At 51.4% G+C, this 27,839-nt stretch overlaps 1 protein-coding gene across 6 annotated transcripts; it reads left to right on the top strand.

The window, feature by feature from the left end:
• The first annotated feature begins 1,490 nt into the window (after positions 1 to 1,490).
• TPM4 (tropomyosin 4) lies at positions 1,491 to 26,254 on the top strand. 6 transcript variants are annotated; one of them, XM_004008453.4, is made up of 9 exons: positions 1,491 to 1,662; positions 7,868 to 7,993; positions 12,512 to 12,645; positions 16,144 to 16,261; positions 16,810 to 16,880; positions 17,868 to 17,943; positions 20,192 to 20,254; positions 20,341 to 20,410; positions 24,813 to 26,254. In XM_004008453.4, exons 1-9 carry the CDS (start codon positions 1,549 to 1,551, stop codon positions 24,893 to 24,895), a joined length of 855 nt encoding a protein of 284 aa, XP_004008502.1. In that variant the 5' UTR covers positions 1,491 to 1,548; the 3' UTR covers positions 24,896 to 26,254. The 6 variants fall into 6 exon arrangements, with proteins under 6 accessions (XP_004008502.1, XP_004008503.1, XP_060272238.1 ...); XM_004008454.5 differs by lacking the exon at positions 24,813 to 26,254 and adding an exon at positions 21,402 to 21,559; XM_060416255.1 differs by having other exon boundaries at positions 20,341 to 26,254.
• Positions 26,255 to 27,839: the final 1,585 nt, after the last annotated feature.

Here is a 27,839-nt window from a genome sequence, read left to right as displayed (position 1 = left end):
GAATCAGGAGGTGGCAGATAAGTGCTAGGGACTCTAGATCTTAGCCTGACCCCCACACTCCCCAGTGGTGCTGCCTACTGCCCAGCGCCTTTATTTCACTCCCTCTGCAGTCCCTACCTCTGCTCAATCCTATATAGAAGTCTTGATGCTGGGCTGGGGGTCCAGAGCTCTGTCTAGAGTACAGGAGGGCTTCCTGGAGGAAGGGGCCATCTGATCTGGGTTTTGCAGGATGAATAGAAGTTTCCTAGTTAGAGATGTGTCTGCATGTGAATGTATGAGCGAGTGCATGACTGTACAGAGGGAATTGCTCATTTGAATTAATAAGGACTTTCTGATCTTCCAGGGGTGCATTCAGAGGGCCACAGACAAGACTCAGGCAACAGGACTGCCCCAAAGCTGCTCACAGTCCAAAACAGATGATCAAGTAATAACAATAATAAATGCCCTGCTGGGGAAGCAGTGGAGGAGCTGAGTTGAGTGGGGGTAGAGCTAGGGGTGGGAGTGGGCAGGAGTCCTGAGTGAGAGGCTGAGGAGGTAAGCCACTTCCTGTCCCTGCCAGTGCTGGAGAGCCGTGGCCAGATTCTGAGCAGGGGAGGGAGAGGGCGAGAGTCAAGGAAGGCGTCCAGAGTCTGGTCTGGGCCTGCCTTGGCCTCCCAGAGATTCCCAGGGAAAGACAGCCCAGGTCCATCTAGCCCTGGTGAGTCAGATCCACAGGGGCAGGTGAGACGACAGAGAGAGACAGAGTCGTAGAGAAAGAGACGGGGGGCGGGCAAGGAGAGACAAAGAGACGCAGAGAAAGTCCAAGGAGGGAGAGACCCAAAGAGACGGGGAGACAGGAAGAGGAAAATGGAGAAAGACACAGAGAGACAGAAAGACACAGAGACAAAACGAGATGGAGAGAGACACAAAGGCAGGAGAGAGAGACACGAGACAGTCACCAAAAGGAAGACAGAAGATAAACGCAAGGAGACAGACTGGGCAGACAGAGGTGGGAGTTATCCAGGGAGGCCTCCAGGGGTGGCAGAAGACGGGGTGCAGCCCTGATCCCCAGTACCTGGAGGGACCCAGAAGGAGCGGGGAGAAGGGAGAACAGGAGCCTCCTCTGCCCACCTCACTCCAACTCTTACCCACCCACCAGCCCTCTTCAGCCCACCCAACCACAGATGGGAAAACTGAGGCCGGTACACAGGCCAGCCTCATCCTCCTGGGCCAGCCCTGTGCCCGCTTGCCCACACGGGACCTCTATCACCAGGTTAAAAATGGAAATGGGTCTGGCTTTTTTTTTTTTTTTTTTCCCTTTGAGAAAATCCTAGGCCCAAATAAGGCGAGGGCTGCAGGGAGGCCGGTGAGCTGGCCAAGTCCTCCTGAGCAAGCAAGCAAGTGGCGGCTGGCCCAGGCGGCCTGCGTTTGGGCCTCCTCCAAGACTCACCCCGCAGCAGGGCGGCGCACCCCGGGAGCCTATAAGGGCCTCTCCGCCGCCCTGGCTGCTCACTTGACGCCACAGCCGCCGCAGCCCCCTCTGCGCCCACGGCCCCCCACCACCCAGCCATGGAGGCCATCAAGAAGAAGATGCAGATGCTGAAGCTGGACAAGGAGAACGCCATCGACCGGGCCGAGCAGGCGGAGTCGGATAAGAAAGCTGCCGAGGAGAAGTGCAAGCAGGTGATGTACCTCCGCTGGGCTGCGCCAGGCTGCCCAGCACCCTCTCTGAGCTGGTGAAGTTCTGGGGTGCAGGGTGGGAGTCTCAGGAAACCTTAGGACTTGGGAGACCGGGGCTGAGACAGGGGGTGATGCTCTGGCTGAGAGAGAGTAAGGGGACTATTGTCTTCCCTGGAGGGGTTCCTGGGCTGGGAGAGAGGGGGCTGACTGCACTCATTTCCAGCAAGGCCAGTGGAAGCAAAGTGAGTGAGAGAGAGAGTGGGAAAGCGTGTAAGAAAGGGAGGGGCATTTGTGTGGGCTGCTTGTGTGTGTGTGTGCAAAGACGAGAGTCTGAGGAGGTGTGTTGGGGTGAGGGGATCACCATGCGGGGTGTGTTAGAAGGGGTGGTTTAGGGCTGCTGTGTGTATGTGGAAGGTATTTGTGTACATCTGAGCATTTGTGTGTCTACGTCTGTTGTGTGTGTTCTGGCTGTGTGGAGACCTGAAGGTGGCTGAGAATATGTGCCGAGGAAGGCCTGAGTGTGTAGCTGTTGACAGTGGGTGTGAAAAAGTATGGATGTGTTTGTGAGTCTGAGCGAGTATTGATGGTGGTATTGCCCTGGGTTTTACCAACAGGGGAAGAGACTAGCTGTGTGTTCTTGTGCAAATGTTGGCATGATGTTGATGAAATTGTGTGTGTCAGGGTGAGTGTGTGTGTGTTGAGGTGACTACATCTGGGCTGGCGTGGGTGCGTGCGTGTTTGTCAGGGTACGTGTGCGCCTATCGCATGGTTGTGTTTAAGTTGGGGTATCTGTGTGTGAGTGTGGGTGACAGATTGGGAAGTGTGGCCGAAGGTATGGGTGTGTGGTGGGGTAGCTGTGACTGGCTGCAACGGCAGCTGATGAGGGTTTGGGGACTGGGGTGGGTAGAGATTTCAGGGTGAACTTGAGAATCTCAGTGTGTCTCTGAGGGTGCCCTTGCTGTGAGCCTGGCAGGGGAAGGTGGGGTGCCTCTGGCAGGCAGAGGCCCTGGATTCAGAGCTTTGGGGATAAGATTCCCAGGGGCCGGGACAACAGGGGTCCATCAGAGAGCCAATGGAAGGGGGCTGGGCTGGACAGTCCCAAGACCTTGGCTTGGGGCAGAGAACAGGAGTCAGTTGTCTGGGTCTGGGTGGTCCGAGCAGCCAGTAAGAGGAGGGAAGGGAGTCTTGATCCCTCCCACAGTAGCCTGCCCCACCTGGGGTCAACTGCCAGGCCCTGGGGAGCGTCAGGGTCTCCGATAAGCCCCAGGAGACGCCCAGGATGGTGACACCAAGTGCCCAGCCCTGCCCATCCTGGGCGCCAGGCCAGCTCAGCAGGTAAAAGTGCAGGCTCTGAGCTCAGATTGGCCAGGTTCACAGTTCAGGCATTGGGCATGCTTGCTGCATGCTAGGTCACCTCAGTTGTGTCTGACTCTTTGTGACCCTGTGGACTGTAGCCCACCAGGCTCCTGTCTGTGGGGATTCTCCAGGCAAGAACACTGGAGTGGGTTGCCATGCCCTCCTCCAGGGGGGTCTTCCCAACCCAGGGCTCGAACCCAGGTTTCCCGCATCGCAGGCAGATGCTTTGCCGCTGGGCCACCAGGGAAGCCGGCTTCACCTTTCTGTGCTTCTGCGGCTACATGTGTGAAATGAGGAAGTGGCAGTCTGCTTCCCTTACCACCGCGGGAGGACTAGAGGTGACGAGGCAGGTGGAGCCCTTGGCGTGGTACCCGGCGCACTGTAAGCGCTCCAGTAACTCAGGATTTTTTCCTACCCCACCCTACTTCCCCTTTGGGCTCCCCATCCCCCAGTGTCCCGGAGCTACCCTAAGTGCGCCGTAACATATCCGCACAGGACAGCCCCACCCTCAGTGCTCCCTGCCACAAACCCTCCTCCCTCCCTGGCAAACACAAACTCCCATCCTGTGCTGGCCCTGAGCTGCGGCCTCCATCCATCATTTAGCACTTACCATGAGGGCTTTGCGGCAAGGCATGGCAACCCACTCCAGTATTCTTGCCTGGAGAATCCCCATGGACAGAGGAGCCTGGCGGGCTACATTCCATGGGGTTGCAAAGAGTTGGACACAACTGAGCGACTAAGCGTTCAGCATGAGGGCTTTAGCCAGGGATTCAGATGAAAGCAATTTAATGGCTCTAACTCGCACTAAAGTGTGAGTGACTGATATAGCATATTCTACCAAAGCAGTTGTTGTTCAGTTGCTCGGTCCTGTATGACTCTTTTGTGACCCCATGGACTACAGCCCGCCAGGCTCCTCTGTCCATGGGATTTTCCAGGCAAGAATACTGGAGTGGGTTGTCATTTCCTTCTCCAGGGGATCTTCCCAACTCAGGGATCAAACCCAAATCACCTGAATCGCAGGAGAATTTTTTACCACCGAATCACGAGGGAAGCCCCAGGGCAGACACAAGTCCAAAAGGGAAGGCTCCTCCAAGCATCCCACCAGCTGCACGGCCAAGGAGGTGGGGATAGGGTCTCTGATCTCCAATTGGATTTTCATTCTGGTTTTTGTGGGGTTTTTTTTTTTTGCCCAAAGCTGCCTACTAGGGTGGTTCACGCATGCGTGCTCAGTCATGTCCAACTCTTTGCTACCCCATGGACTTGTGCTCACATCCAGTCCAGATCATCTAACTCTGTAACCAGGGCACATTGCTGCTGCTCTTTCACTGAGCTCCTTCAGTGTTCTCATCTGAGAAATGGGGGCAAATGATGCCTTCTGATAGAGGGTACATAAGATGCCAGAGGTGCAAAGCAGAAGCCTGAGCCCTATAGAGCAGATAGCCCATTCTGCCTGGGAACAAAGGCAGGAGATCACGAAAGGCTAAGCTTATTCGGAGTGCCTTATGCTTCAGGAGGCCAGAGAGCGTGGGTCTTGGGCCAGCCTGACCCTCAGGGATCCTGCAGCAAAGCCCCCATTCCAAACCCTCTCTGCGCAGTATGGGAATGGGCTGGGCCTCCCTGGCCTGCTTCCTGCCCACGCCCCTCGCAGGGCAGTGACATCCGCCCCAACTGGCCTTTGACCCCACATCCTGCCTCAGCCCAGCCCAAAGGCCCCATTTGCAGTGACTAAGGTCTGCCGTCCACGACATTCCTGGCCATTTTACAGGCAGAGAAACTGAGGCTCCAAGAAGGAAGTGACTTGAGGGAGACCATGGAGAGCCAGTGCGAGGCTCAGCCTCCCCAGCAAGACACCACACATCCTAGGTGCTTTGTGTGTGTGCAGTTCAGAGGGACAGGGACCTGACCCGTGTCAGCTTTATTTTTTCAGACCTGGCTCCAACCACTGAGGGACTTGCAATTGTATCATTGATTCATTCTGCAAACTTCCCCCGGGGTTCCATGGTGAACATTGAGCCCAGTTCTGTGCTGGGCGATACTGGAGCCCAGAGTGACGTAGGCCTGTTTCACTAAGGGCTCCAGCAGCCCCAGGGGGTGTGCAGTGCTTAGTCACTCAGTCGAATCCGACTATTTGCAACCATTTGAACTGTAGCCGCCAGGTTTCTCTGTCCAGGGGATTCTCCAGGCAAGAATACTGGAGAATTTCCTCCTCCAGGGGATTTTCCCAACCCAGGGATTGAACCCACATCTCCTGGGTCTCCTGGACTGCAGGTGGATTCTTTACCAGCTGAGCCATCGGGAAAATCCCTAAGGGAGACAGCGCCAAACACAGAGGCGTACCCCTGCCCCAGGGGTCAGGGTGGGGCCAGAGGGTGGGACAGGGACTAGGGGGCCGGTGCAACAGTGCAGACCACCCAGGGAAGGAACCTGGGTGGGGAGGTCAAAAGGAGGAGGGCTTGCTGGGCCGTGCGCACAGCCTAGCCTAGAGGTCAAGCAAACCAGCTTTGAAGTCAGTCTGACAAGGGTTCAAATACCCTCTCTGAAGGGCCTCAGGCAGGTCCCATTTTCATTTAGGGACTGTTTACCCTTTTGAACTTCCCTGGTGGCTCAGATGGTAAAGTGTCTGCCTGCAATGTGGGAAACTTGGGTTCGATCCCTGGGTTGGGAAGATCTCCTGGAGAAGGAAATGGCAACCCACTCCAGTACTCTTGCCTGGAGAATCCCACAGACGGAAGAGTTTGGTGGGCCATAGTCCATGGGGTCGCAAAGAGTCGGAGACGACTTCACTTTCACTTTCCCCTTTTGTGACACTGGCATTCTAACTGCTTCATAGCCCCCTGCCCAACTTATCACAGTCCCCACCCTTTATTGTCCAGAAAAAGTCATCAAAAACAATCTTGACACCCACCAAATGAGCCTGACGCTGTAGAATCTGCCCTCAGTCTTTCATATTAAAAGAGCATTGCGCCTGGCACACAGCACCAAGGAAATGCTGCTATAGAAAAAAAATTTTTTTGGCCACCACAGGCAGGACCTTAGTTCCCTGACCAGGGATCGAACCCATGCCCTGTAGTGGAAGCACAGAGTCTGGACCGCTGGACTGTCAGGGGAAGTCCTAGCACCTAGGAAATGCTGCACTGTACAGGGCTGGAAGGAAGTCAGGTGGATGTTGGGTCAGGCTGACCTGTTTCTTTAAGGAAACTGGCTCATTTTCTCCGTGAAAGCGGAAGTTCAAAAGCAGCTGCCAGGGTGCTGGGAGACCACCAGGTCAAGGCTTCCATTTTGCAGATGACGACAGAGGCCAGAAAGGGGGACAGGGTCAGACTGCGGGGATTTGGAGCCTTCCGGGCTCCTTGCCTAGATGTCAAGGTCAGGGCTGGTGAACCCTGTTGTAGGCGGAAGCTGCAGCCACCCTCCTCCTCCTCAGATCCCCCACCCCTCTTCCATTCCTCAGCTCATCAGTAAGACTCTCAGAAGTCCTGGGAATGGGAGGCTGGAATAGCAGCCCTTTTAAGAATCTGCATGTGCGCACACACGCATATGTGAAACATGTACACAACACACACAGCCCCTGGCACATTTTGCACACCGTCTCAGTACTGAACAGGAGCAAGCCACGGGAGGCTGCAGAAAAGTAGGTCGGTTAGGAGGGCTTGTTCAGATGCGGATTCAGATCCAGTGCTGTGTGATCCACGGATAGTCACTCCACCTCTCTGGGCTTCCTGCTATGAGGAGGAAGCGGGAGGAGGATGCTGGGCCCAAGAGGGCTGTCTGCTCACCTTGGCAGCATGAATAGGACCAGGGGTCAAACCACCTGAGACATAAAGTCAGATCAAAACTTGAGCGGGACTGAGCACCCCAGCCCAAAGTTAGGGGCAGGAGGGGGAGGTGCAGAGGGAAGGAGGGTGACGGAGAAGCTTTCTGAGTTGACCCTTGACTGGTGTGGTGGGGGTGATGGAAAGGTTAAGGGGTCTTTGTATTCCATAGGACTTCTCAAACTGGGGGTGCCGGGAGGGGGCAAGACTCTCTGGATAAATGAAAAGGACTGAAAATTTGGGGAGTGTTGGGGACATTTTCATTAAACACAAGCCAGACTGCAAGAACTGAAAAGCCCTAACCTGAATCTTCCAAGAAAGTGATCTTTAAGGAGTAGCTCTCTTCCAGTAAGCTTTACAAAGTCCCAGGAGTGGGGGACAGGGGTAGGGGTTGAGCCTGTCAACCCTTCAGGGTATTTTGTGAGAACCACTCTCTTGGGCAATAGGGAACCATGGCAGGTTCCAGGTTGGCTCCTTGGGTCAGGAAGATCCCCTCGACAAGGGAATGGCAACCCATTCCAGTATTCTTGCCTGGAGAATTCCATGGACAGAGGAGCCTGGTGGGCTACACAGTTCATGGGGTCACAAAGAGAGGGACACGACTGAGTGGCTAACACTTTCATTTTTTCACCCTTTTGGGCAATAGGGAGCCATGGCAGGTTCTCCCCAGAGGTAGGGTCTGGCTGCCAGTGTTGGGAAGGTTGATGGTCCAGGCCAGAGTATGAGACTCCACCGGGGAGGCTGCAAAATTGAACCTGAGTTTCTAGAAAACGTGTCGGGACTTGTTTCTCAAAAGCTGTGATAGATTTTGCAAGAGTACTTGGGGGCCCCAAAAAAACATAAACACAGCTGGTCCCAGGACAAGGGAAGGATGTGAAAGCCGTGTTAATAGGTATGAGTGCTGCATTGAGTGAGTGGGGCAGAACGTTTTTCTCCCTGTTTCACAGACCAGGAAACGTGGATTCTTGTGAGTGTGGGGGCGCGTCTGCACCGCGAGGACGGGGCCCCCTAGGCTGATGCGTCCCCCGATCTGTCCCCAGGTGGAGGAGGAACTGACCCACCTCCAGAAGAAGCTTAAGGGGACCGAGGACGAGCTGGACAAATACTCCGAGAACCTGAAAGACGCGCAGGAGAAGCTGGAGCTGACAGAGAAGAAAGCCTCCGACGTACGTGCCCAGTAACGGGGGCGCCCGCAGCCGGGCCCGGCCGGGCCGGGCCGGGCCGGGCAGGAGCCCGGGGGCCGGGCGGGCGGGAAGCGCTCGAGGAAGAGGAGGAGGAAGAGGAGAAGGCGGTGCCTCCCGGCGCTTTCTCCAAATAAGTCCAGAAAAGGGGCACTTTCCAGCAGCTGCGGCCAGCGGTGCCGACGTCAGGCCCTCCCCCAGCGGTGCTGACGTCGGCTGCCCGGCCGGGTGACCTCATCGCCCCGACGGCGGCCCGGCCGGGGGCGGGGAGAGGCGGGGGCGGCCCCGGTGCAGGCAAAGGCTCGGGGCCCGGGGCGCGGCTGCTGCAGCTCTTGCCGGAGCCGAGCCGAACCGAGCGCCCGCCGCTGCCCGCCGCCCGCTGCGTGCGCCTCCGCGCCATGGCTGGCCTCAACTCCCTGGAGGCGGTGAAACGCAAGATCCAGGCCCTGCAGCAGCAAGCAGATGAGGCGGAGGACCGCGCGCAGGGCCTGCAGCGCGAGCTGGACGGCGAGCGCGAGCGGCGCGAGAAAGTGAGAGCCCGCGCCCTGGCCCCGCGCGCCCGGGCTCCCGCACCCCCGGCCCCGCCGTCACCCTCCTTTCTTCCCTTTTCCCGGTGCCACCCGCTTCTCGCCCTCCCCGCCCGCCATCCGCTGTCCCCCCCTCCTGATCCCACTTTCGCACCCTCGGACCCCAGCGCTCCAGATCGCGGACCGGCTGCAGAGACCCCATCCTCCACCGCCATTCTCCTTCCCTGGCCTGGGACGGGGGGAGGGGGCGCCGCATCCGGGTCGGGCGGGGCTGGTGGAGCGGGAAATGGGGGAGATGTAAGGGGGGGTGCGCAATCCAGGAGTGGGGAGTGGAGGTCGGGGGCACCCTGCTGCCTTCCGACTCGCCGCCGCCGGCGCCTGGGTCCGGGCGGGAGAGGGCGGGGAGCTGCGGCTCCACCTAGGAGCGGGAAGTGAGAGTGAAAACGTTGAGCTTCCATTGTCTGGGGTTGGACCGGCCGATACTGGGGGTGGGGGTGGGGGCGCCGCACTTTCTCGCCACCTCCAGGGCTTCCCGGTTCCTGCCGAACTTTCCCAGCTGTTCCCAGGGGCGCGGCGGCGACGTGTCTGCTCCAGGCGGGGGGCGGAAGTTCAGTTCCCGAGCCGCCGGCCTTTCCCTCCCCAGCTGGTCCCCTGCGGGAACGAGGGCCGCGGGACCCTGCCTGGCTCGCGAAGCCCCTTGGAATGTTAGCTCGGGGCCCTCGACCCACCGTCGTTTTGTGTGCGGCCGCTGCAAAATGCGAGGCCTGGGGCTGAATGGGGGCAGGGGGGCTCACCGCCCTCTCTCCGTCCCTTGATGACCCTTGGGACGGGACAGGTGGTGGCCACCTCTGGAACTGGAGAGAGATCTGTATTCCAGTCCCATCCCACTTGGTACTTGACTCCTAGGAGGAGCGTGTCTCCAAAGTCGGGGTGACAATAATGCCCCCCCCCCCTCCCGTAGGATTGCTGGGAGGGACTGTGGAGGAAAACCTCTCTGCCTGGCACCTACTAGGTGCTCTATTCTTGCGCTTTTCTCCCCGCATTCTACCCTTAGAGGGGGGCTCACAGCCTAGTGGGGGCAAGGGGAGTCAGACAGATAAGGCTGATTACCATGGTGGGTGGCGGGGGTTTGTGTTCTGTTAACTGGGAGCATGACAGAAAGAACCAGCCAGTGGGATAAGCTTCAATATGGAGGCTGAGCAGTCTTAGAATAAGTAAGAGTTTGCTGGGACAAGAGACTGCAAAGACTCAGAAAGAAAGTTGGGGGAAGAGAGTGGAGGCCCAGGGTCTCGGAAAGCTGGAGTGTTGAGACTCAGGGTGGGACCCCAGAAGTGGAAAAGATGCCCAGGCAGAGGGCACTGCTGTGGGGATCGATAGATCTGGGTAAGAACCGCCCCCCACGCCCCCAAAGACTTGTTTCCGTGCTGGCTGGAGTCAAAGCCTTTAATCCTGCAAGGGCCGCCTTGGCGTGAAGAGCCCTTAGAAACCTGGTGTAAGCCTCCCAACAGTAGCTGGTTCGGCCTCTTTCACACACGTAACCGGCATAACCCTCCCTCTGATCTCATCCCAAGCCATCTCGCTGGAGGACAATTACTCCTGCTTAAAAATGGCCCTCAGCTTGGAGCCAAGACTCAGGAATGGGACCATCCAGTCGGGAGGAAAGATGTTTTTGGAAAAGTTTCGAACTTCTTAAAAAGTTCACTTTTCAAAGCATGCTTCTCTTGGTCAGGAAAAGGGGAGAAAGCCTTAAGAAGGTGCCTGGTTAGAAGGAATGAAGCCCGGGGGGGGAGGGGAGGCCTTTTTCAGGCTCTTGAAGAGCAAGCCAAGAGCCGGCGTGTGGCAGACTTCTGGGTCTGCCTCCCGACAGCTGGTTTAGATTTTTGTGTGATTAACCGACATCTTCCTGTTGCTTTGCCACATGTATCTAGCAAGCCTCTTTTACCTTATAAGGAAAATCCTTTGTAGCGTGTAGAAGCTTTGATTGCAGGAAGGGGTGGAGCCCAAAATGACTAGCAGTGACTAGCAGTTTTTCAAGAATATATATATATGTATATCTGCACATAGAAGAATGTATCTCAGAACTATTTCCGTTCCAGATAGTTGAAAATGTGCCAAAAGCATGGTTGTCAGGATTCAGAATCCTCCATAAAAGGAGGGGCACTTTTAAAAAACACAAAACCTCCTCATGAATCAGGCTCCGCCGCGTGATCTGAAAAATCAGTGCCTTGACTACTGATGGGTGTGAGGTTTCTTTTGGGGGTGACAAAGCTTTTGGAATTAGATGGTGGTGTTGGTTACACAATTTTGTGAGTGTACTAAAAAAAAACGTTGAGGGGAGGAGTCCATTCCTGCCCCAGTTGCTGAAGGAGTGAAGATTCATCTAATTTTAAGAAGAAGAAAAAGCACCCACTCTTTGGAAGGAGTGGGTGACATTTCTTAAAATAGCTCATCAGTGGTTTAAATGGATTCTCCAAACTGGTGTTCCGAAGGAAGCTGTGATCCGAAACACCTGGGGGAATTTCCTCTCCTTCCGCAATTAGGATAGTGGAGCTGAGAAAAGTTTCCTGAGTCTGTGTTTTTTCAGCAACTCTGGCCTCATTCTGTTACTCCACTAATTTTTTACAGCCCTCCCCCATTCGGAGATTCTTTGTCTTGTTCTGAAGAAGCCAGGGTGATTATACTTCTCCCGTCAGTTGGGCCCCGTTTTAACCAGTTCCCAGTATTCCTAAGTGTGAGGCCTCAAAGCCCGCACATGACCCGAGGGTGTAGATCTGGCAATGGAAGAACCCTGGTCTAGGGCTCAAGAATCTGTTCCCTGCCAGCTCTGGGACACTGAAAAAGACTGTTTCACCTCTCCTGCATCTCTCAGTTTTCCCAACTGTAAAATGGGTGAGATCCACGAGGATTAAATGGGGGAGAAATCATGGCAGCAAGAGCTGCCCTTTGTGGGGCTTCCCACATGCCAGCTGCAATGCCACACCCTTGCATTACAGTCCCCAGAAAGGTATGAAGGAAACAGCCCCTGGGATAGGCTCAAAGCAAGCAGGGAGGCTGCCTGCTCCATGCCACATGGCCGAACGCAGGCGGAGCAAGGATTCTGACCAGTACGTTTTGATCCTTGAATTGTTGCTCTTATGCATGCCAACGTATTTATTACCTTCCTTGTAGGTGAAAAGCCAGTAAAACCATTCCGCCATCTCTCTGTGCTTGTAACCAAATTTGCTTTGCTTTCTTGTATCATTTTGTCCCTACATCTCTCAGCCAGCCTTGATTAAGGATGGAGTTCCATCAGGCTGCCCCTACCCAGCACCCCAACCCCCCACTGCCCCCACTGCACGGTCAGCGTATAACTGAGGCGTCTAGAGTCTTGCATTTGTCTTACCATTCAGGTGGCTAGGAGCAGACCTTACATGACAGTGAGCCCGTTGATTGATGGCCTTGCTCTCTAGAAGTCCCATGGAGAGGCCAGCGCCATCCTCTTGGAAGATACAGCTTACTTCTCTCTCTGTCCTATATTGACTTGAGTGTTGTGCTCCCTCGTGTTCAACTCTTTGCAACCCCATGGACTGTATGTAGCCCGCCAGGCTCCTCTGTCCATGGGGATTCTCCAGGCAAGAATACTGGAGTGGGTTGCCATTTCCTCCTCCAGGGGATCTTCCTGACCCAGGATTGAACCCACGTCTCTTGCATGTCCTGCATTGGCAGATGGATTCTTTACCACTAGCGCCACACCAGGGAAGCCCGTAATGACTTCACAGCCTGTCCTATTGTGGGGAGTGTTCACTGACATTTGGCGGAAAAGATCATATGGGAAATTCACATTGTCCAGAAGAGACAGTCTGAATTCCTTACCGCCTGGGTTCCTGGGTGGGCTTTGGCGGGGGAAGTGTGTTGGCTGGAGAAAAGCGCACTGTGTGAGTGGAATGCTGGCTGACCTGTTTCCTTCTTAACCTGGTCCCACCTCTGACCTCCCTAGGCCGAAGGTGATGTGGCGGCTCTCAATCGACGCATCCAGCTCGTTGAGGAGGAGTTGGACAGGGCTCAGGAACGACTGGCCACAGCTCTGCAGAAGCTGGAGGAGGCAGAAAAGGCTGCAGATGAGAGTGAGAGGTAAGGGCGCTTCGAGCCCGGTGGCACGAGCGTTTACTGCAGGGACATTCTGCCAACCTCCCGGAGCTGGGGTGAGAGTCAGTGAGGTCCCAAGGACACACGTGTGTACATATACATACAGATGGGCAACCATACCTTGTAAACCGTCATGCTATGTGTGGAGGCATTTGATGTGGCGGTTATGAAGGAAAACTACCACCAGACAGAGGAAGGCCAAAAAACGGGCAGATGTAAGGCTGTAGCTATGACTGTCGTCGGCAGTCAGTCTGCAGAGCGCTGTGTCTCCTGTTCTGTCTGAAAGCCACTGTGCGTCTGGTTGTCAGCATTCTCAAGACATCGGTTTCCAGGGTGACATGAGAAGACGGGGAATGGGAATGGGCTGTCTGTGTGAATGATTATTAGCAGTGCTTCAGGCCTTGGGTCACTGGACTGTGTATCAGGGACACGCACAAACCACTCCGATTAATGTATTTGCAACTGATAGCACTGCTTACCTCCAGGGCATTCTGCTGCCTCCAGCAGGGTGCTGTGTCCTCTCAAGCAGCACGCCTTGGTGCGGGCTCTGGAGGACTATGGGCAGATTGTGTAATTCACAGAAGTGGCCGTTTCTGTGTGATGGTCAGTGGGTTCCTTGTGTGGTGGTGGTGCGGGCTGGGCCAGTGGTCCTCACATGTCTGCCACAGCATCACACCAGAAATCTCACTGGACTCATCTACCATAGTTTCCAACTTTGCCAGGGGGTGCTAGAACCCGCCTCCCAATGCAACCGATGTAGATTCGATCCCTGGGTCAGGAAGGTCCCCTGGAGGAGAGCATGGCAACCCCACTCTAGGATTCTTGCCTGGAGATTCTCATGGACAGAGGAGCCTGGCGGGCTACAGTCCATGGGGTCGCAAAGAGTGGGCCCCGACTGAAGCAACTTGGCACTCATGCACCATAGTTCTCTGGTATAAACTTCTCCCAAGGATCCATTCCTGATGTTTCTGTCAAACCCTTACACTGGAGGGGCTAAACCAACTGGACAGTCTTGGAGACTGACTTTTGGAGTTGTCTCAGTGGGAAGTTTCTTTGCCGTACAGTAGAATGGCCCTTAGGGAGGCCGCGGCCACTTCATAGAGTGAGAGGGCGGTAGCTCAGGGCAGCCGCGTGGAAGTCTGAAGGATCCAGTGACAAGTTGCTCACGGCTATGCCAGGGGCCTCAGCTAGGTGCTTCCCCTGTTCACCGTCAGACCGGCCTGGCCAGATGTCTCACTCACTTCTCGCACCTCCCCAGGTCAGAAGGCCCCTCGCTTGTTGGTGTCATGTTACCAGTAGCCTTTGATGGCACCCTTGTTAGAGACTGCTGTTTAGGTGGAAAGAATTCTGTACTTGGGAGCTGAAGAATCTAGATTGAAGTCCTTCCACTGCCATTTACTAGGGGGTCTTGAGCTAGTCCCTTTGATTGCTCCTTGACCGCAGAGGATTTTCCAAGCTTGCTGATCTCAGGGCCCGGTACAGGCATGCATGCTCAGTTGTATCCAGCTCTTTGTGACCCCATGGACTGTGTAACCCGCCAGGCTCCTCTGTCCATAGAATTTTTCAGGCAAGAATAATGGAGTGGGTTGCCGTTTCCTATACTAGGGGATCTTCCCAACCCAGGGATCAAACCCAAGTCTCTTGCGCCTCCTGCATTGGCAGGCAGGTTCTTTACCACTGTGCCACCTGGAAAGCCCATACGGGCCTGGAGAGCGTTTTGATAGTTCGCTGAGAAGGGCAGTGACGGTCCGAATGGAAGTGTTTATTGGAAGTGTAATAATGGTCCTCTGCTGTGGGCAGGCCTGATACACACTGATACGTTATACTCCGTTGGCCTCTTCTTTGGAGATATCTGAGTTTACCGTGTCCACTCCACACAGTGCAGGCCACAGTAAGCTCCATTTCATGGTCAGAAGTTGTAGGGCACTTCTGGCTGTTCCCAGGACACCGTCCTTCTCCCCAGTGGATGTATCCACTTCAGTTCAGGCCTTCCTCACCCATCACTTTGTGGATATCTGCCTCTTACCTGCTCTTCCCACTGGAGTGCCAGCCATCATTCTGCTTTCCATTCACACTTGTTTTTGAAACCTTCCTGTGGTTCCCTGTTCCCTCGGTGCAAAACCCTTAGCCTGTCATTCAAGCGGCCTGTGGTGCAACCACCCTGACTGCCCTGCCATATTCTTTCATTCCTCTGGGGCTTTCTCTTTTTTTGTGCTTTTTATTTTGTACTGGGGTATAGCCAATTCACAATGTTGTGATAGTTTCAAGCGGATAGCCAAGGGACTCAGCCCTACATATACATGAATCCATTTTCCCCCAAACCCCCCTCCCTTCCAGGCTACCACATAACATTGAGCAGAGTTCCCTGTGATGTACAAAAGGTCCTTGTTAGTTATCCATTTAAAATCTAGCAGTGTGTGTATGTCCATCCCAGACTCCCAAACTATCCCTTCCCCCCCAGCAACATAAGTTTGTTTTATAAGTCTGTGAGTCTCTTTCTGTTTTATAAGTTGATTTGTATCACTTCTTTTTAGATTCCACATATAAGGGGTCTCATACAGTATTTCTCCTTTTCTGTCTGACTTGGGCTTCCCCTGTGACTCAGCTGGTAAAGAATCCACCTGCAATGTGGGAGACCTGGGTTTGATCCCTGGGTTGGGAGGATCCCCTGGAGAAGGGAAAGGCTACCCACTCCAGTCTTCTGGCCTAGAGGATTCCATGGACTGTGTAGTCCGTGGGGTCACAAAGAGTCGGACACGACTGAGCGACTTTCACATCTGTCTGACTTACTTCCCTGAATATGCCAACCACTAGGTCCATCTATCTTGCTGCAAACGGCATCATTTCATTCTTTTTAAAGGCTGAGTAATATTCCATTGTATGTGTATACTACATGTTCTTTATCCGTTCTCCGAGGCTTTCTTGTATAGCTCTCTCTCTCACTGAAGAATACCTTTCCTCTCCGTGTTCGCTTGTGGATTCTCTTCTGGGAAGCCCCTTGTGACATACAAACACACCCAACCTACCCCACTCCCCACCCCAATGCAGCAGAATTCATCGTTGCACAGCCAGGCCAGCCCAGACCTTTGATCAGATCCGGGTAACTGTTGGCGTACAAGTCCCCCTCGTTACTAGTTGGTGAGAGACTGTAGGCGTGTGGACTCCAGAGCCACATCAACACAGTTTGAATCCCAGCTCTGCCTCTTACTGGCTGTGTAACCGTACACAAGTTACTTAGCTCCTCTATGCCTCAGTTTCTTCCTCTGTAAAATGGGGGTACTGTACCTATTTCTAGGGACGGGGGTTGTGACATTTAAAAATGGTGCCTGGCGTCCAGCAAAGATGCACGTGAGTGTGAGCAGCTCTAGTCTCCTCTTTGGAGTGTGGTTCTTGGGAGGTGTCGGTGAAGTGTCTAGATGAGCAGATGCCTGGAGGTGCGCGGTGAGGTGGGGATGTGTGTTTGACAAGTTCTGCCCCTCGCAGGGGGATGAAGGTGATAGAAAACCGCGCCATGAAAGATGAGGAGAAGATGGAGATTCAGGAGATGCAGCTTAAAGAGGCCAAGCACATCGCCGAGGAGGCCGACCGCAAATACGAGGAGGTGAGTGGCGGGGCGTGGGGCTGGTGGATGGCAGTAGCAGGAAGCGGGGAAGAAATGGACCTGTGATAGGGAAAACCCTGGGGCCGCCTAAAGGAAGCTCTTGGTCAGCTCAGCTGTCCTGCATCCACATCTGTTTTTTTCCGAAGACAGCCACTTGGCTAGGAAACCGTATCTTCCACGATGCCAGAAGTCCTGGGAAATTCTGTGACACTCAGACAAGTGGGGACTTAGACTTAAAGGGGAAACGAAGTGATCAGATCCCCTTTCTTTGTCCTCCAGCTAGGCGTTAGGCTAAATGGGGACTTGCGGTCCCCGGCCATGGGTCTTCAGACCACGAAAGCTTCTGCCTGCCCCCATGGCCTTGTCTCTTCCTTCCCCTTCCTGGGGCCCACAGGAGAGAATTTAGGTTTGGAAATTAGACTTGAAGCAGCAGCAGAAAGCCCCAAGGTTGCTGGACGTGGCCTTGCTGTTTGCACCGGGTAGGGATGGGGTATCCTATTAGATGTGGCTCTTGGGGGTGTCTTAATTGATCCTTCCTGTTTCTGCAGGTAGCTCGTAAGTTGGTCATCCTGGAGGGTGAGCTAGAGAGGGCAGAGGAGCGTGCCGAGGTGTCCGAACTGTGAGTGGCAGAGCGGGGTTGGGTGGTGCCCAGCTCAGCTCTGGATATGGTGGATGCGGGTTGGTAGGGGAGCTGGGAGGGAGTAAGTTATGTTGGGAATTGATATCGACCAGGGCCTCTGGTCAAGTGGATGGGTGTCTGGGGCTCATCCATCAGTCCCTCCTCTTTGCTTCCCTGGCTGACAAAGAGTGACAGGCAAATGTTTGTTCTTTCTCACCGCCCTGGGAAGTACCGCCCACGTATTGACTCTCGCCACAAAGGTATTGGGAAATACAAATGTCGGGCAGTAGCCGAGAAGCCCAGAAGTCCCATTTTCCCAGAGAGGCATCCTCAGGAGGCTGTGCCTTCTTAAGGGAGCACTGAGGGCAGTCTGCCGTGTCTGTGTCTAAATGCCTTGTTCTTGATGTCATTGTTTGGCTAGGACACATTCTTGGTGGCGAGGAAAGGTGACAAGCTTGACCAGAGTCCCCATAAGCTCCCCTCCCCCCCTGCCACCGCAAAACCCCAAAAGCCTCTCCCCTCAGATTCGGGTGAGGAATCAAGCTCCCCAGAGCATTCCTGCAGTGCTGAGAGAGATCTGGTTTCCAAAATCCGTTCCAGGCCTGCTTCCTGGCGTGTCTGGTATAAACTCGGATTGCCGTCTCCCAGCCTCCTGCACTGCGTCTCATTCTTAGGCACCTTCCGGAGTCAGCCTCATCAATCGTGGATTTCACAAGTCCCTGTTGCCTCAGACTTGGCGGGAGCCCAAATCCCAAGAGCTTTACAAACCTCCCAAATACTCCTCGGCCTGCCGCGCCTTTGCCTGGCACGATGGGGTTTTGACAAGTACACAGCACTGTGTCTCAGAGAAAGCCATTAACATTTTTCCCCACATTCCTTCTGGGGGCCCCTGACAGTGCGGATTCCTCCTTTTGAAAACTTCTTTTAGGAGACTGCAGTTTGTGCAAAAAGATAAGACACCAAAAATCCTCTTTTGTCTTTGGGCAGAAAATGTGGTGACCTGGAAGAAGAACTCAAGAATGTCACTAACAACCTGAAGTCACTAGAGGCTGCATCTGAAAAGGTTGGTGGTTGGCTTGAGCTGGAGGGTGATTTGCTGGACTTTTTTCTTCCCCCAAGGAATGCAGGAGCATGCCAGCGTATTGGGGATCTGACCTGTATTTGCTAACAGTAGCTTTGGTACCCAGCAGCCAGGTTTTTTTCCTCCTATAGAAAAAGGTGTCCGATGGCTAGATTTCCCTCTTTCATAGGGTCTTAATGCCAGCTTTTATCTCAACCTCCTAAGAAGGTGAACTTATTTATCTATTTATTTATTTTGGCCATACCAGGCAGCATGTGGGAACTTAGTTTCCCGACCAGAGATCAAACCTATACTCCCTGTAGTGGAAGCGAGGCGTCTTAACCTCTGGACCACCAGGGAAGTCCCCTGAAGATGAATTTAGAATCTGAGATCGAGACCTGGTCAGGCTCATATTAGGGAATTCAGAGCCTCATCGTATAAATACGGAGCCTACAGAGCCTCTCTCTCAACTGAATCCCCAGGTTCCTCCAGAAATACTTTCTAGAAGGTGGAGCAGCAGTCACAGTTGGAGTTGGGCTTTTTTGTTGTTGCTGCTGAAACAGTACCCAAAGCAGTCATTACAGGAGAGAGCATTAGTCATTACAGGAGAGAGAACGTACAGGCCCTTCCGTGACCTTCCTTCCCTCCCCTCCCAACCTCTGCTGTTGAGTTCCCCTTTCTCAGCTCTTCCTCACTCTCCCTCCTCCTACTCCCCTCCAGTTGCATTGAACTTCAGTTTCACAGACATTCCGTGTTGGTCACTTCCAGTGCTTTGTTTGAACCTTCTGTCCAGTCAGCCTGGAGTGGCTGCTGCCTTTTCTCTCTGCTTGGCAACCCCCTGTTCACCCCTCCCGGATTGCTCATCTAGCTTAGGTATTTCTCAGCTGCATAGCCCCACCTACTTCTTTCCCTATCGTGAGGGTTGATCACATTTATTATAATTAATTGCATGCCTTCCTCGCTAGATTGTAGAGACCGGGACTCTGTTGGTCTCGTTTAGAGCTGTGGCATTAGTCCCAGCATGGTGGCTGGCGGGTATTTCATGCTGGGATAGTTGGTGAGTAAATGTGGGCATGCCAGAGACTGGTCATTGGGAGAGATGCTGTAGTGATCTTCTGCTCTTCAAGAGCTTGTAGTCTAGTTGAGTAGAAGGGTTGACAAAGTAAGTAGGGTGTTGTAGGGCTTCCACGGAAGGACTTTGGAAAGCTGGGAAAGGTGTCGCAAGGAGGTGACCTTAGAAAAGACCGTAGCGGCTTCCCTGGTGGCTCAGTGGTAAAGAATCCGCCTGCCAGTGCGGGAGACAAGAGTTTGACCCCTGATCTGGGAAGATTGCACATACAGCTACGTTTATGTACCACAGCTACTGAGCCTGCGCTCTAGAGTCAGGAGCTGCAAGAACTGAAGCCTGAGCACCCCAGAGGCTGTGCTCTGCAACACAAGGAGTCACCGCAGTAAGAAGCCTGTGCAGTGTACCTAGAGAGCAGCCCTCCTCACTTGCTACAACTGGAGAAAGCCCTCACGGCAAGGAAGACCCGGCACAGCCAAAAATAAATAAATAAAATTATTAGAGGGGGAAAAAAAACTATAGAGCAGGATGCCGGCCAGGAGCTCATATTCCAGAATCAGGTTCCAGTTGTGGCTTGGTCAGGTGGTAGCCATGTGACCCTTGACTAATTAGAAAGCTTCTGTGACTCTTTCCTAATCTGTACACTGGGATTGGTGCTAACCACACAGCTGGCAGATGATAAAGGTTGGCTAATACTCACCTGCGTTAAGCCTTAAAAGACAAACCTACCTTCTGACAGACAGCAGCGAGGAATGGGACATTCCATGCCTGGGGGCCCAGACACAGGCAAGGGCTGGGACACCACAGAGTGCTCAGAAGAGGGTTAGGAAGTGGCGGGAAGCTGGAGGGAAGCGGGGTTGGAAACACAGACTGAGCCAGCTGCTGTGGAGGGCCTTGAGAGGCATGTTTCCATTCATTCATCTGCCTCCGTCTTCATCACACGTATATCTCGAGTTGTCAGCTCAGGTCTTGAGATCAGGCCCATCCCACAGGGATCCCCTCCCAGACTCTCTGTTTCCCACACATTTCCTCTGCCTGGAAAGGTGCCTGTCTCTACTTTGCTTCTTAGGCAGGTTCATAGCTTCAAGCACGCGCTTTTCTCCAAGCATCGGGGAATGTGCGTTCTCTTGTGCTTTCCTCCCGCTCCCTCCATTTTAAAAAGTAGTGTTTTGATCTCTCCCGCAGTATTCTGAAAAGGAGGACAAATACGAAGAAGAAATTAAACTTCTGTCCGACAAACTGAAAGAGGTGAGTGTGAGTCCCACCCAGCTGGCTCGGGATTCTCCTGGGGTTGGTCTTGAAGCAGTCCTGGTGACTCCTTCCTTCTGCCCTAGGCTGAGACCCGTGCCGAATTTGCAGAGAGAACAGTTGCAAAACTGGAAAAGACAATTGATGACCTGGAAGGTATGAAATCACCATCTGATTGTGTTTGCTCTGTCTCCCCCTTACACGACACATCCACAGTCGGGGGAAATCTGGAAAGGCTGGTTTGGGCTTCATCCACGTCAGGAGAGCAGAGTGATGTCACTTCTGGAAGTCTGGAGCCCTGGGACGGGACAGTGCAAAATCAGATTCAAACTAGGGTTGCCATTTTTCCAGAACTAAAATATTTCTGCGTAATTAACTCCATATGTAAGTACAGAGATCCAAATATGGCTGATTTTTTAGCTCTTTAGAGTTTCTTTCAATTTGCTCATTTCTGAGATGCCTCGCATTTTTTAAATGCCTTGCATTTTTTATGGAAACTCTCTCCCAGAGAACGCAAAGCTTATCACAATATGAGAAAATGGAAATTTAGAGACCGTAGAGACCTGAATAAAGACTCCAGTCTGTGAGTCTGGTGCCCACGTATCCCAGAATTTCTTGAAGTGTTTCGTCTTTAAAAAAAAAATTCTGTCCTGTGCTCTTCGCGGAGTAACCCGGAAATTCCAGAATCCTGGAATTTCAGTTCTCCCAAACTGCCTGTCCCACCCAGAAAGGGTACAGAACCTGTTCTTCAGACCATGTGTCCCAGTGTTTGGTTTGGGAAGTGAGGTTTCCATATAAGGCAAAATGCCCCCATTCCAAAGTCTGACCTTTGGACTGGATGACATCACTGAAAGTCAAATAACCTGGGATGGGAGATTGGCGGGGAGAAGCTCTCACCATTTTCAGTCGCCACTCTTTCTAAAGTTTCACTATGGCTAATCCCCTGCAGAGCTTCACTCCACTTAGAAATCACCCCGTGGGGCTTACGTTTTCTCGTTTGTTTCACGTGAGACGTAACCCTGTCCTAGTTCGTGCTTTGTTCTCGCAGTTGTTTCTTCCGCTCAGTGTGTGGCTCTCCATTCCAACCATCGCATTCTACCCCCTGTACCTCTTCTGAACTCTCTCCTTGGAGCCCTCTGCCCTCCAGACGAGCTGTACGCTCAGATGCTCACATACAAAGCTGTCAGCGAGGAGCTGGCCCATGCTTTCACCGACACGACCTCTCTCTGAGAGGCGGCTGGGGTGCCACCCTCTGTCCTTGCAATACTGAAGTCTGCCTTCTCACTGTGGTGCCTCCACTCCTGTGGGCTTCTAGAAGCTCCAGTTTCCTGCCTCCTGGTTTGATCTTTCAAGCCTTCTGCTGCTGTGTCTGTGACTGTGTGACTGAAATAAAGACAGGCCGTCCTCATCTTCATGCCCTCTCATTTCCATTTTCTCCACTTGCTGCCTTTGAGCCGTAGCCTGAGGCCCTTGACCGTGATTGCAACCAAAAGTGAGTGGTTCACATGAGGAGCTGGTTTCAAAAAGAAGAAAATTATGCTCATGTGATTCTTTTCTGACAACATAAAAACAAAAGCCAACTTGGCCTGAGCTCTCAAATGCATTAGCTAACTGTATCTGCATGCCACTAGCAGTTTTCCCTTACATAGAAATTATTTTCAATGGAGACTCATCCAACCTCTTGAGCAGCTTAAGAGAGTCAGCAGAACATGCAAAAACCAGCAGGCTTATATCTAAACAGAAGCTACCTTGGGATGGAACTTCATCTGCAGATTCAGACAGCAGCAATGGCATTATGGTCTCCTTAGTCCTTTTCTCTTGTTTTCTCTGTTATACTTGAAGAATGGTGTCTGGGGTTCCCCATGTCTTCACTGTTCACGAAGCACCTCTTCAGCTCCCACTTCTGGGAGGCAGCTCACCAGAGAAGCTCACCTCTATTCCCTACCCTTAGAAAGCAACTCAGCAAGGAATTAAAGGGCGTCCCGTAGCAGGGCAAGGGAATGGAACCTGCTAGAATGCCGAACAAAGGAATTGAGGTGATTCTTGAGTTCCAAGGCAACTTTCCTGAGCAACACGTATCTCCCCTCATAGTTAACTAGAACCAGGAGCTTTGGTTTAGTGAGGGCTCATGAAGTTTGTGCGGAGAAGGCGATGGCACCCCACTCCAATACTCTTGCCTGGAAAATCCCACGGACGGAGGAGCCTAGTAGGCTGCAGACCATGGGGTTGCTAAGAGTCAGAAATGACTGAGCGACTTCAGTTTCACTTTTCACTTTCATGCATTGGAGAAGGAAATGGCAACCCACTGCAGTGTTCTTGCCTGGAGAATCCCAGGGATAAGGGAGCCTGGTGGGCTGCCGTCTATGGGGTCGCACAGAGTCAGACACGACTGAAGTGACTTAGCAGCAGCAGCAGCATGAAGTTTGTGGGTGGGTGTTAAAAACTTCTAGCAACCAAAAGCTCATCAGTTTTCCCCAAGAGAATCCACAAATTTCAAATAATCTATCCAGTCCTCCCCTGTACCCCACCACCACCACCACCTCAAATTGTCCCAGAAACACTGACATTTTGAAGTCCAAGCCACCTTCTAGATTGCTCCTTGATCCTGAAAGTGGCATGAGAACCTCTGAGTAGATCATTTCTTTTTGGTCACCGTAACTTATTCCTCATCTAGTGATTTTTTTATTCAGGTGGGAACCTTTGTCACAATTCTTTATGTTCATTCCTGCAAAATAGAACTTTACTAAACTACCCACACCCTTCCACCCCCAACTTTCCTCTGTTCCTGGCTTCCCCCCTGAACTTCTGCATAAACCACTCCCCTCACATATTGCCATGAATGTGACCCTGGAAAGATTAAACGGTGTAGGGGTGGGTGTTTTTTGTTTGCTCTCTCCAGGTATTTGTTCCTGGGATTTTTCCAGACATATGTAGCCTCCACCCTTTGAAATAACTGCAGCCCTGCCTATCCAGTCATTCCACCTAAGCGCCTAGGTGGAACTTCAGACATCAGGGCTATGTTAGATCTACTGCCTGTTGACAGTGTGATGGGGTGGGTGGACGGTGGGGTTTGCTGTCACCTTTGTCAAGGGCAAGTAACACTTTAAGGGACTCTTACTTTCTCTCAGACCTAATAACAAAGTAGATGCCAGGGAATCCAAGTAGCAAGGTGAAGTGAGGTTGGGATTTGGAGTGGGGATACCTTGCTTTGCACCCCAGCTCTGCCATTTGAGCTGTCTAGCCCTTTTCTGCCAAAATAAAAGTGATAGCTGAGTTCTTAAGGAATAAATGTGATAACTGAGAACAGATGGGTTTGCATGCAGTAGGCACTCAGTTACTGTGTTAATCCAGACTCGACGGGCCCAGGTCACTATTCTCTGACAGAATCCTCCCAGACCATAAGTCACTAGTTTTTTCTTAAAGTATCACATCGCATGAAAGCTGCAGTGGTTGTAGTTGAAAGGTGGCCATCTTTTGCAGTCGATTTCTTTCTGAATATTTCCAAGCTGATCATATCACATTTTATGAGACATTTTGCTTTCCTCTGGTATTTTAATGAGCCTTGGCCTAGTCCCTTAGCAGCTATCACTCCTTGCAAACCAGTTTTCTCTCCTGCTCTGTCATGCATCGCTCTGGGTGGCATCTTAGAGTTTTGCTGATTTGTTTAGTTTGGGAGGGGTTGTTTGTTTTTTCATTTGTTTCATCAGCTCAACCATTTAATAACATACCGCAGAGTGGGACACGACTGAAGCAACTTAGCAGCAGCAGCAGCAGCAGCAGCAGTCTGGCTTAAATTTCAGTCATTCTGCATTTACCTAGAGTTTGACTGCTGTGGACACATAAATGGACATATAGGAACAGTAACACAGTTATTCCTGGAATTTGAACAGCTATTCTCGGATGCTCCAAAGGAAAGATGGGTTACAGGATTATATTGCCCTTCCATAAGCTCAAGGACTAACCAGCACTGGAGAGAAAACGTGTTAACACGTCCATATCTCAGACTAAAAGCTTTTGTTTGCGTAGCGTTTCCTAAGTTCTGAAGCATTCCTCATTTGTTTCTCATAAGAACCCTCTGCCACACAATGGTGTTACCCTCATTTGACAGATGGGGAAACTGAGACCTAGAAAGTTTAAATGACTTAGGTTAAGTGGCATTTACTTCCCGGGGCTTAAATCCAGGTGTTCTGCCTCTAGGATTGCCAGATTTAGCATATCAAAATAGAAGACACCCAGTTAATTTTAATTTCAGACAGGCAATGAATAAATTTTGAGCATTAAGTGTATTTCAGGTAACATTTGCAATACGCTTCCATCAAAATTTTTGTTTATATGAAATTCAAATTTAACTGAGCACCCTGTATTTCATTTTCCAACCCTATCTAACTCCCAGATTTGGTATGTAGTATCTAGAAGTCCATGGTGTTCGGCTATGATTAGAATGCAGAGTACTTTCTCTGTTCTTTCACTCTGACAATGTGGAGTTTAAAAACTGCTCCCCCCCCTTTAATAAAGGTGCTTATCAATTTGTTTTTCCCTCATTCTTAATTTTCACCAGAAAAACTTGCCCAGGCCAAAGAAGAGAACGTGGGCTTACATCAGACACTGGATCAGACACTAAACGAACTAAACTGTATATAACCGAAACAGAAGCGTCTTGTTCCAACAGAAGCTCCAGAGCGCCGTGTCTTTCTCTTCTCTTGTAAGAAGTTTCTTTTGTTATTGCCTCTTCGCTTTGCTGGAAATGTCAAGCAAATTATGAATTCATGACCAAATATTTTATATCAGAGAAGCTTTGAGCACCAGTTAATCTGTTCCTTCCTGTTTTTCAAAATGACACGTTTTTTCAGCTCTATTTTTATCCTTAAATTGCATATATTCCTAAGGTAGGCAGGGTATTTCCTATTGAGCATACATACTCTCTTTTAAGACTGAGGGCATTTGGTTCCTGGGAGAACAGACAACCCCACACTTTCAAAAACACAGATTCTGATGTCTAGTCATGGGTCAGTTTAAAAGGTTGGAGAATGTCCACCGTTGGTCACGTGGTAGGAGGCCAGGGATCATCACATTAAAATGGGTGGGGATTTTCCATCCAGACCAAAAAAGGGGGGGTGGGGTTACTGTGGGAAGTCATAAGCCACAGAGAGGTTAACTTGATCATCCCGGCTGTTTTCCGCACTCCACCATGCAGAACAGAACAGACATCCTCTGAGCAGTCAGCATGAGAATGCTTAGAAAAGAGTCATAATAATTAGCCGAATGTGTTTTGACTAGATCCTTGATATGCTCTTCTATATGTTTCTTTCAATCTAAAGTTCTCTGAGGAGCTGACGTCTTATTCCAATAATGATCCGTGCTTATCTGCTCTGATAGGAGGCCATCCACTCAGGAGGAGCGAATGTTGGAGCAGTCAGTCCTATTCAGAGAAGCAGTCTTTTTCAGAACCATCAGTATCTGAGCAAGACTGTTTTTCTGTGAACAAATATTAGGCAGAATGGCCCTCTCAGACAGCAAAGTAAAAACCAAAAAATTGGCGTAACTTCATCTCTATACTCGAGAGAATGGCAAATTGGAGATTTACTTATCTAGAATTGTAATTCCTTCTTCAGGACCAAGTTAATGAAAGACCAAGAAACTCCTGATTAAACTGGATATGGAGTATTTTGTACACAGGGCTGCACATAATGTGTTGTATTTTGTTATATTTCTGCTTTCTCCGTTAACATCTCAGAGCTGAAACATTCCACATTCCCCAGCAGTGTGGGGGCCAACTCAAGTTTACAATTCTGACTCAAAAAATCACCCTGCTTCTAGCTTATCTGAATCCTCTGCCCCTCACTCCTATTTATTAAGCGCCACACTACCCAGGAGATACACTAGCAAATTGTGCAATTGAATAAAACCCACACTTTCCATTTAGATTCTTGCAACTGTATCATATGTAATAGTATCACTTTTTCTACATTTTGGTCAAATAAATTTTTACATAAACTCCAATTTGTGTGAATTTTAGAATGTGTGGGGACATAACACAGCATTTTGGTTCAACCAATGTGAATGGGAAAATGCTAACAATTCAACAAATGTTATTTATTTGCTGTTTACATGACTACCTGATATAAGGATTATGATCTCTATATTACAGGGGAGAGCTCTTTGCCTTAGTAACTCAAACCTCTGGTCCACTGTCATCTCCAATCCTGCCTGCACCAGGCTGAAAGGATGAGAAAGGTTTTAATAGGTAAGATAGCAGCAGGAAAGATGGTCCCTGTCACTTGAGTCAGGAAAGCACAAGGCCGGCCTGAGTAAGGTTTTCTCTCTGTTAACACATATAAAGGAAAGGTGTAGGAAAGCTGGAAGGTAGGCAGGGTCCACGTTGATGAGAGCCTGAACTTAATTTGGTCAGGAGTGGAGAGCCACTGATCAGTAACCAGTAAATTGAAGAAATTACTTAATCATTACTTAGGAACATCCACTTAGCATTCATTGTCAGAGGACTAGAGTGAGGGTAGACTAGAGGCAGGAAGATCGGCTAGGACAATATTTCAGTTAACCCAGGATATAGTGCTTGCCATAACAGAAGAAGAAGGGAGAAGTGATATGAAGGAAAGTAACTGAAGACTTAGTTTATCGGTTGGCAGGAACTTAAGAACATAAAGGAGAAGACCCCTGAGAGTCCCTTGGACTGCAGGGAGATCCAACCAGTCCATCCTCAAGATCAGTCCTGGGTGTTCTTTGGAAGGACTGATGCTGAAGCTGAAACTTCAGTACTTTGGCCAGCTGATGCAAAGAGCTGACTCATTTGAAAAGACTCTGATGCTGGGAGGGGTTGAGGGCAGGAGGAGAAGGGGACGACAGAGGATAAGATGGTTGGATGGCATCACCAACTCGATGGACATGGGTTTGGGTGGACTCCAGGAGTTGGTGATGGACAGGCAGGCCTGGCGTGCTGCGGTTCATGGGGTTGCAAAGAATCGGACATGACTGAGCGACTGAACTGAACTGAAAGAAGAAAAGGTCTGAGATGACTGCAGTTTCACTACCTGAATTGCTTTGATATTTGCTCTAAGATCTGATCTTGAGGAAGGAGAATAGGGAATCAAAAGGAGAAATGAAAGCCTTTAAGACATTAAGGCAAACAATTTTTTTGTCACCTAGTACAATCAAAAACAACAGTTCCGCTGACACTGAGCTTGTTAAGCTGGTAGACCGAATGAAGTATAATGCAGTCCTCTAAGTGCCCGACCACTGCTAGACTGAAGTTCCTCATCTCCCCCCTACCCCCTTGGGCTGTAATCTAATCTCAGTATACCATTTTAGTCATCCTGGTGCCTCAGCACTTAATACAACTAATGTTTGTTAAACTGACCTGTCTCAGCTCTTGGGGAGTACCCAATCCCATGAAGTGTGAGTGGACAGAAGGTGAGGTTAGGACCAGATTGTGAGGACTCTATCCTGCCGATAGACCATGGATGGATATGGGATAAATGTTTTAGACTAAGCACACTGAAGGGCAGAATCTGGATTAGACAATGATCGGGGAGACTAGTGGAGAGATGTGATCTGACAAGCAACAGAGATA

The sequence above is a fragment of the Ovis aries genome, chromosome 5 (assembly GCF_016772045.2).
Source record: "Ovis aries strain OAR_USU_Benz2616 breed Rambouillet chromosome 5, ARS-UI_Ramb_v3.0, whole genome shotgun sequence".
In the NCBI taxonomy this organism is placed as follows: Eukaryota; Metazoa; Chordata; class Mammalia; order Artiodactyla; family Bovidae; genus Ovis; species Ovis aries.
The sequence above is the reverse complement of the archived record's forward strand: the minus strand, read 5'-3'. Positions and strand labels throughout refer to the sequence as shown.

Excerpts from the sequence above, each read along its gene's own strand:
- TPM4 (XM_060416255.1), top strand. The coding sequence starts at position 1,549 with ATGGAGGCCATCAAGAAGAAGATGCAGATGCTGAAGCTGGACAAGGAG. Across the intron at positions 17,944-20,191 it reads TAGAGGCTGCATCTGAAAAG|TATTCTGAAAAGGAGGACAA; the intron begins GTTGGTGGTTGG and ends TCTCTCCCGCAG. Across the intron at positions 20,255-20,340 it reads TGTCCGACAAACTGAAAGAG|GCTGAGACCCGTGCCGAATT; the intron begins GTGAGTGTGAGT and ends CTTCTGCCCTAG.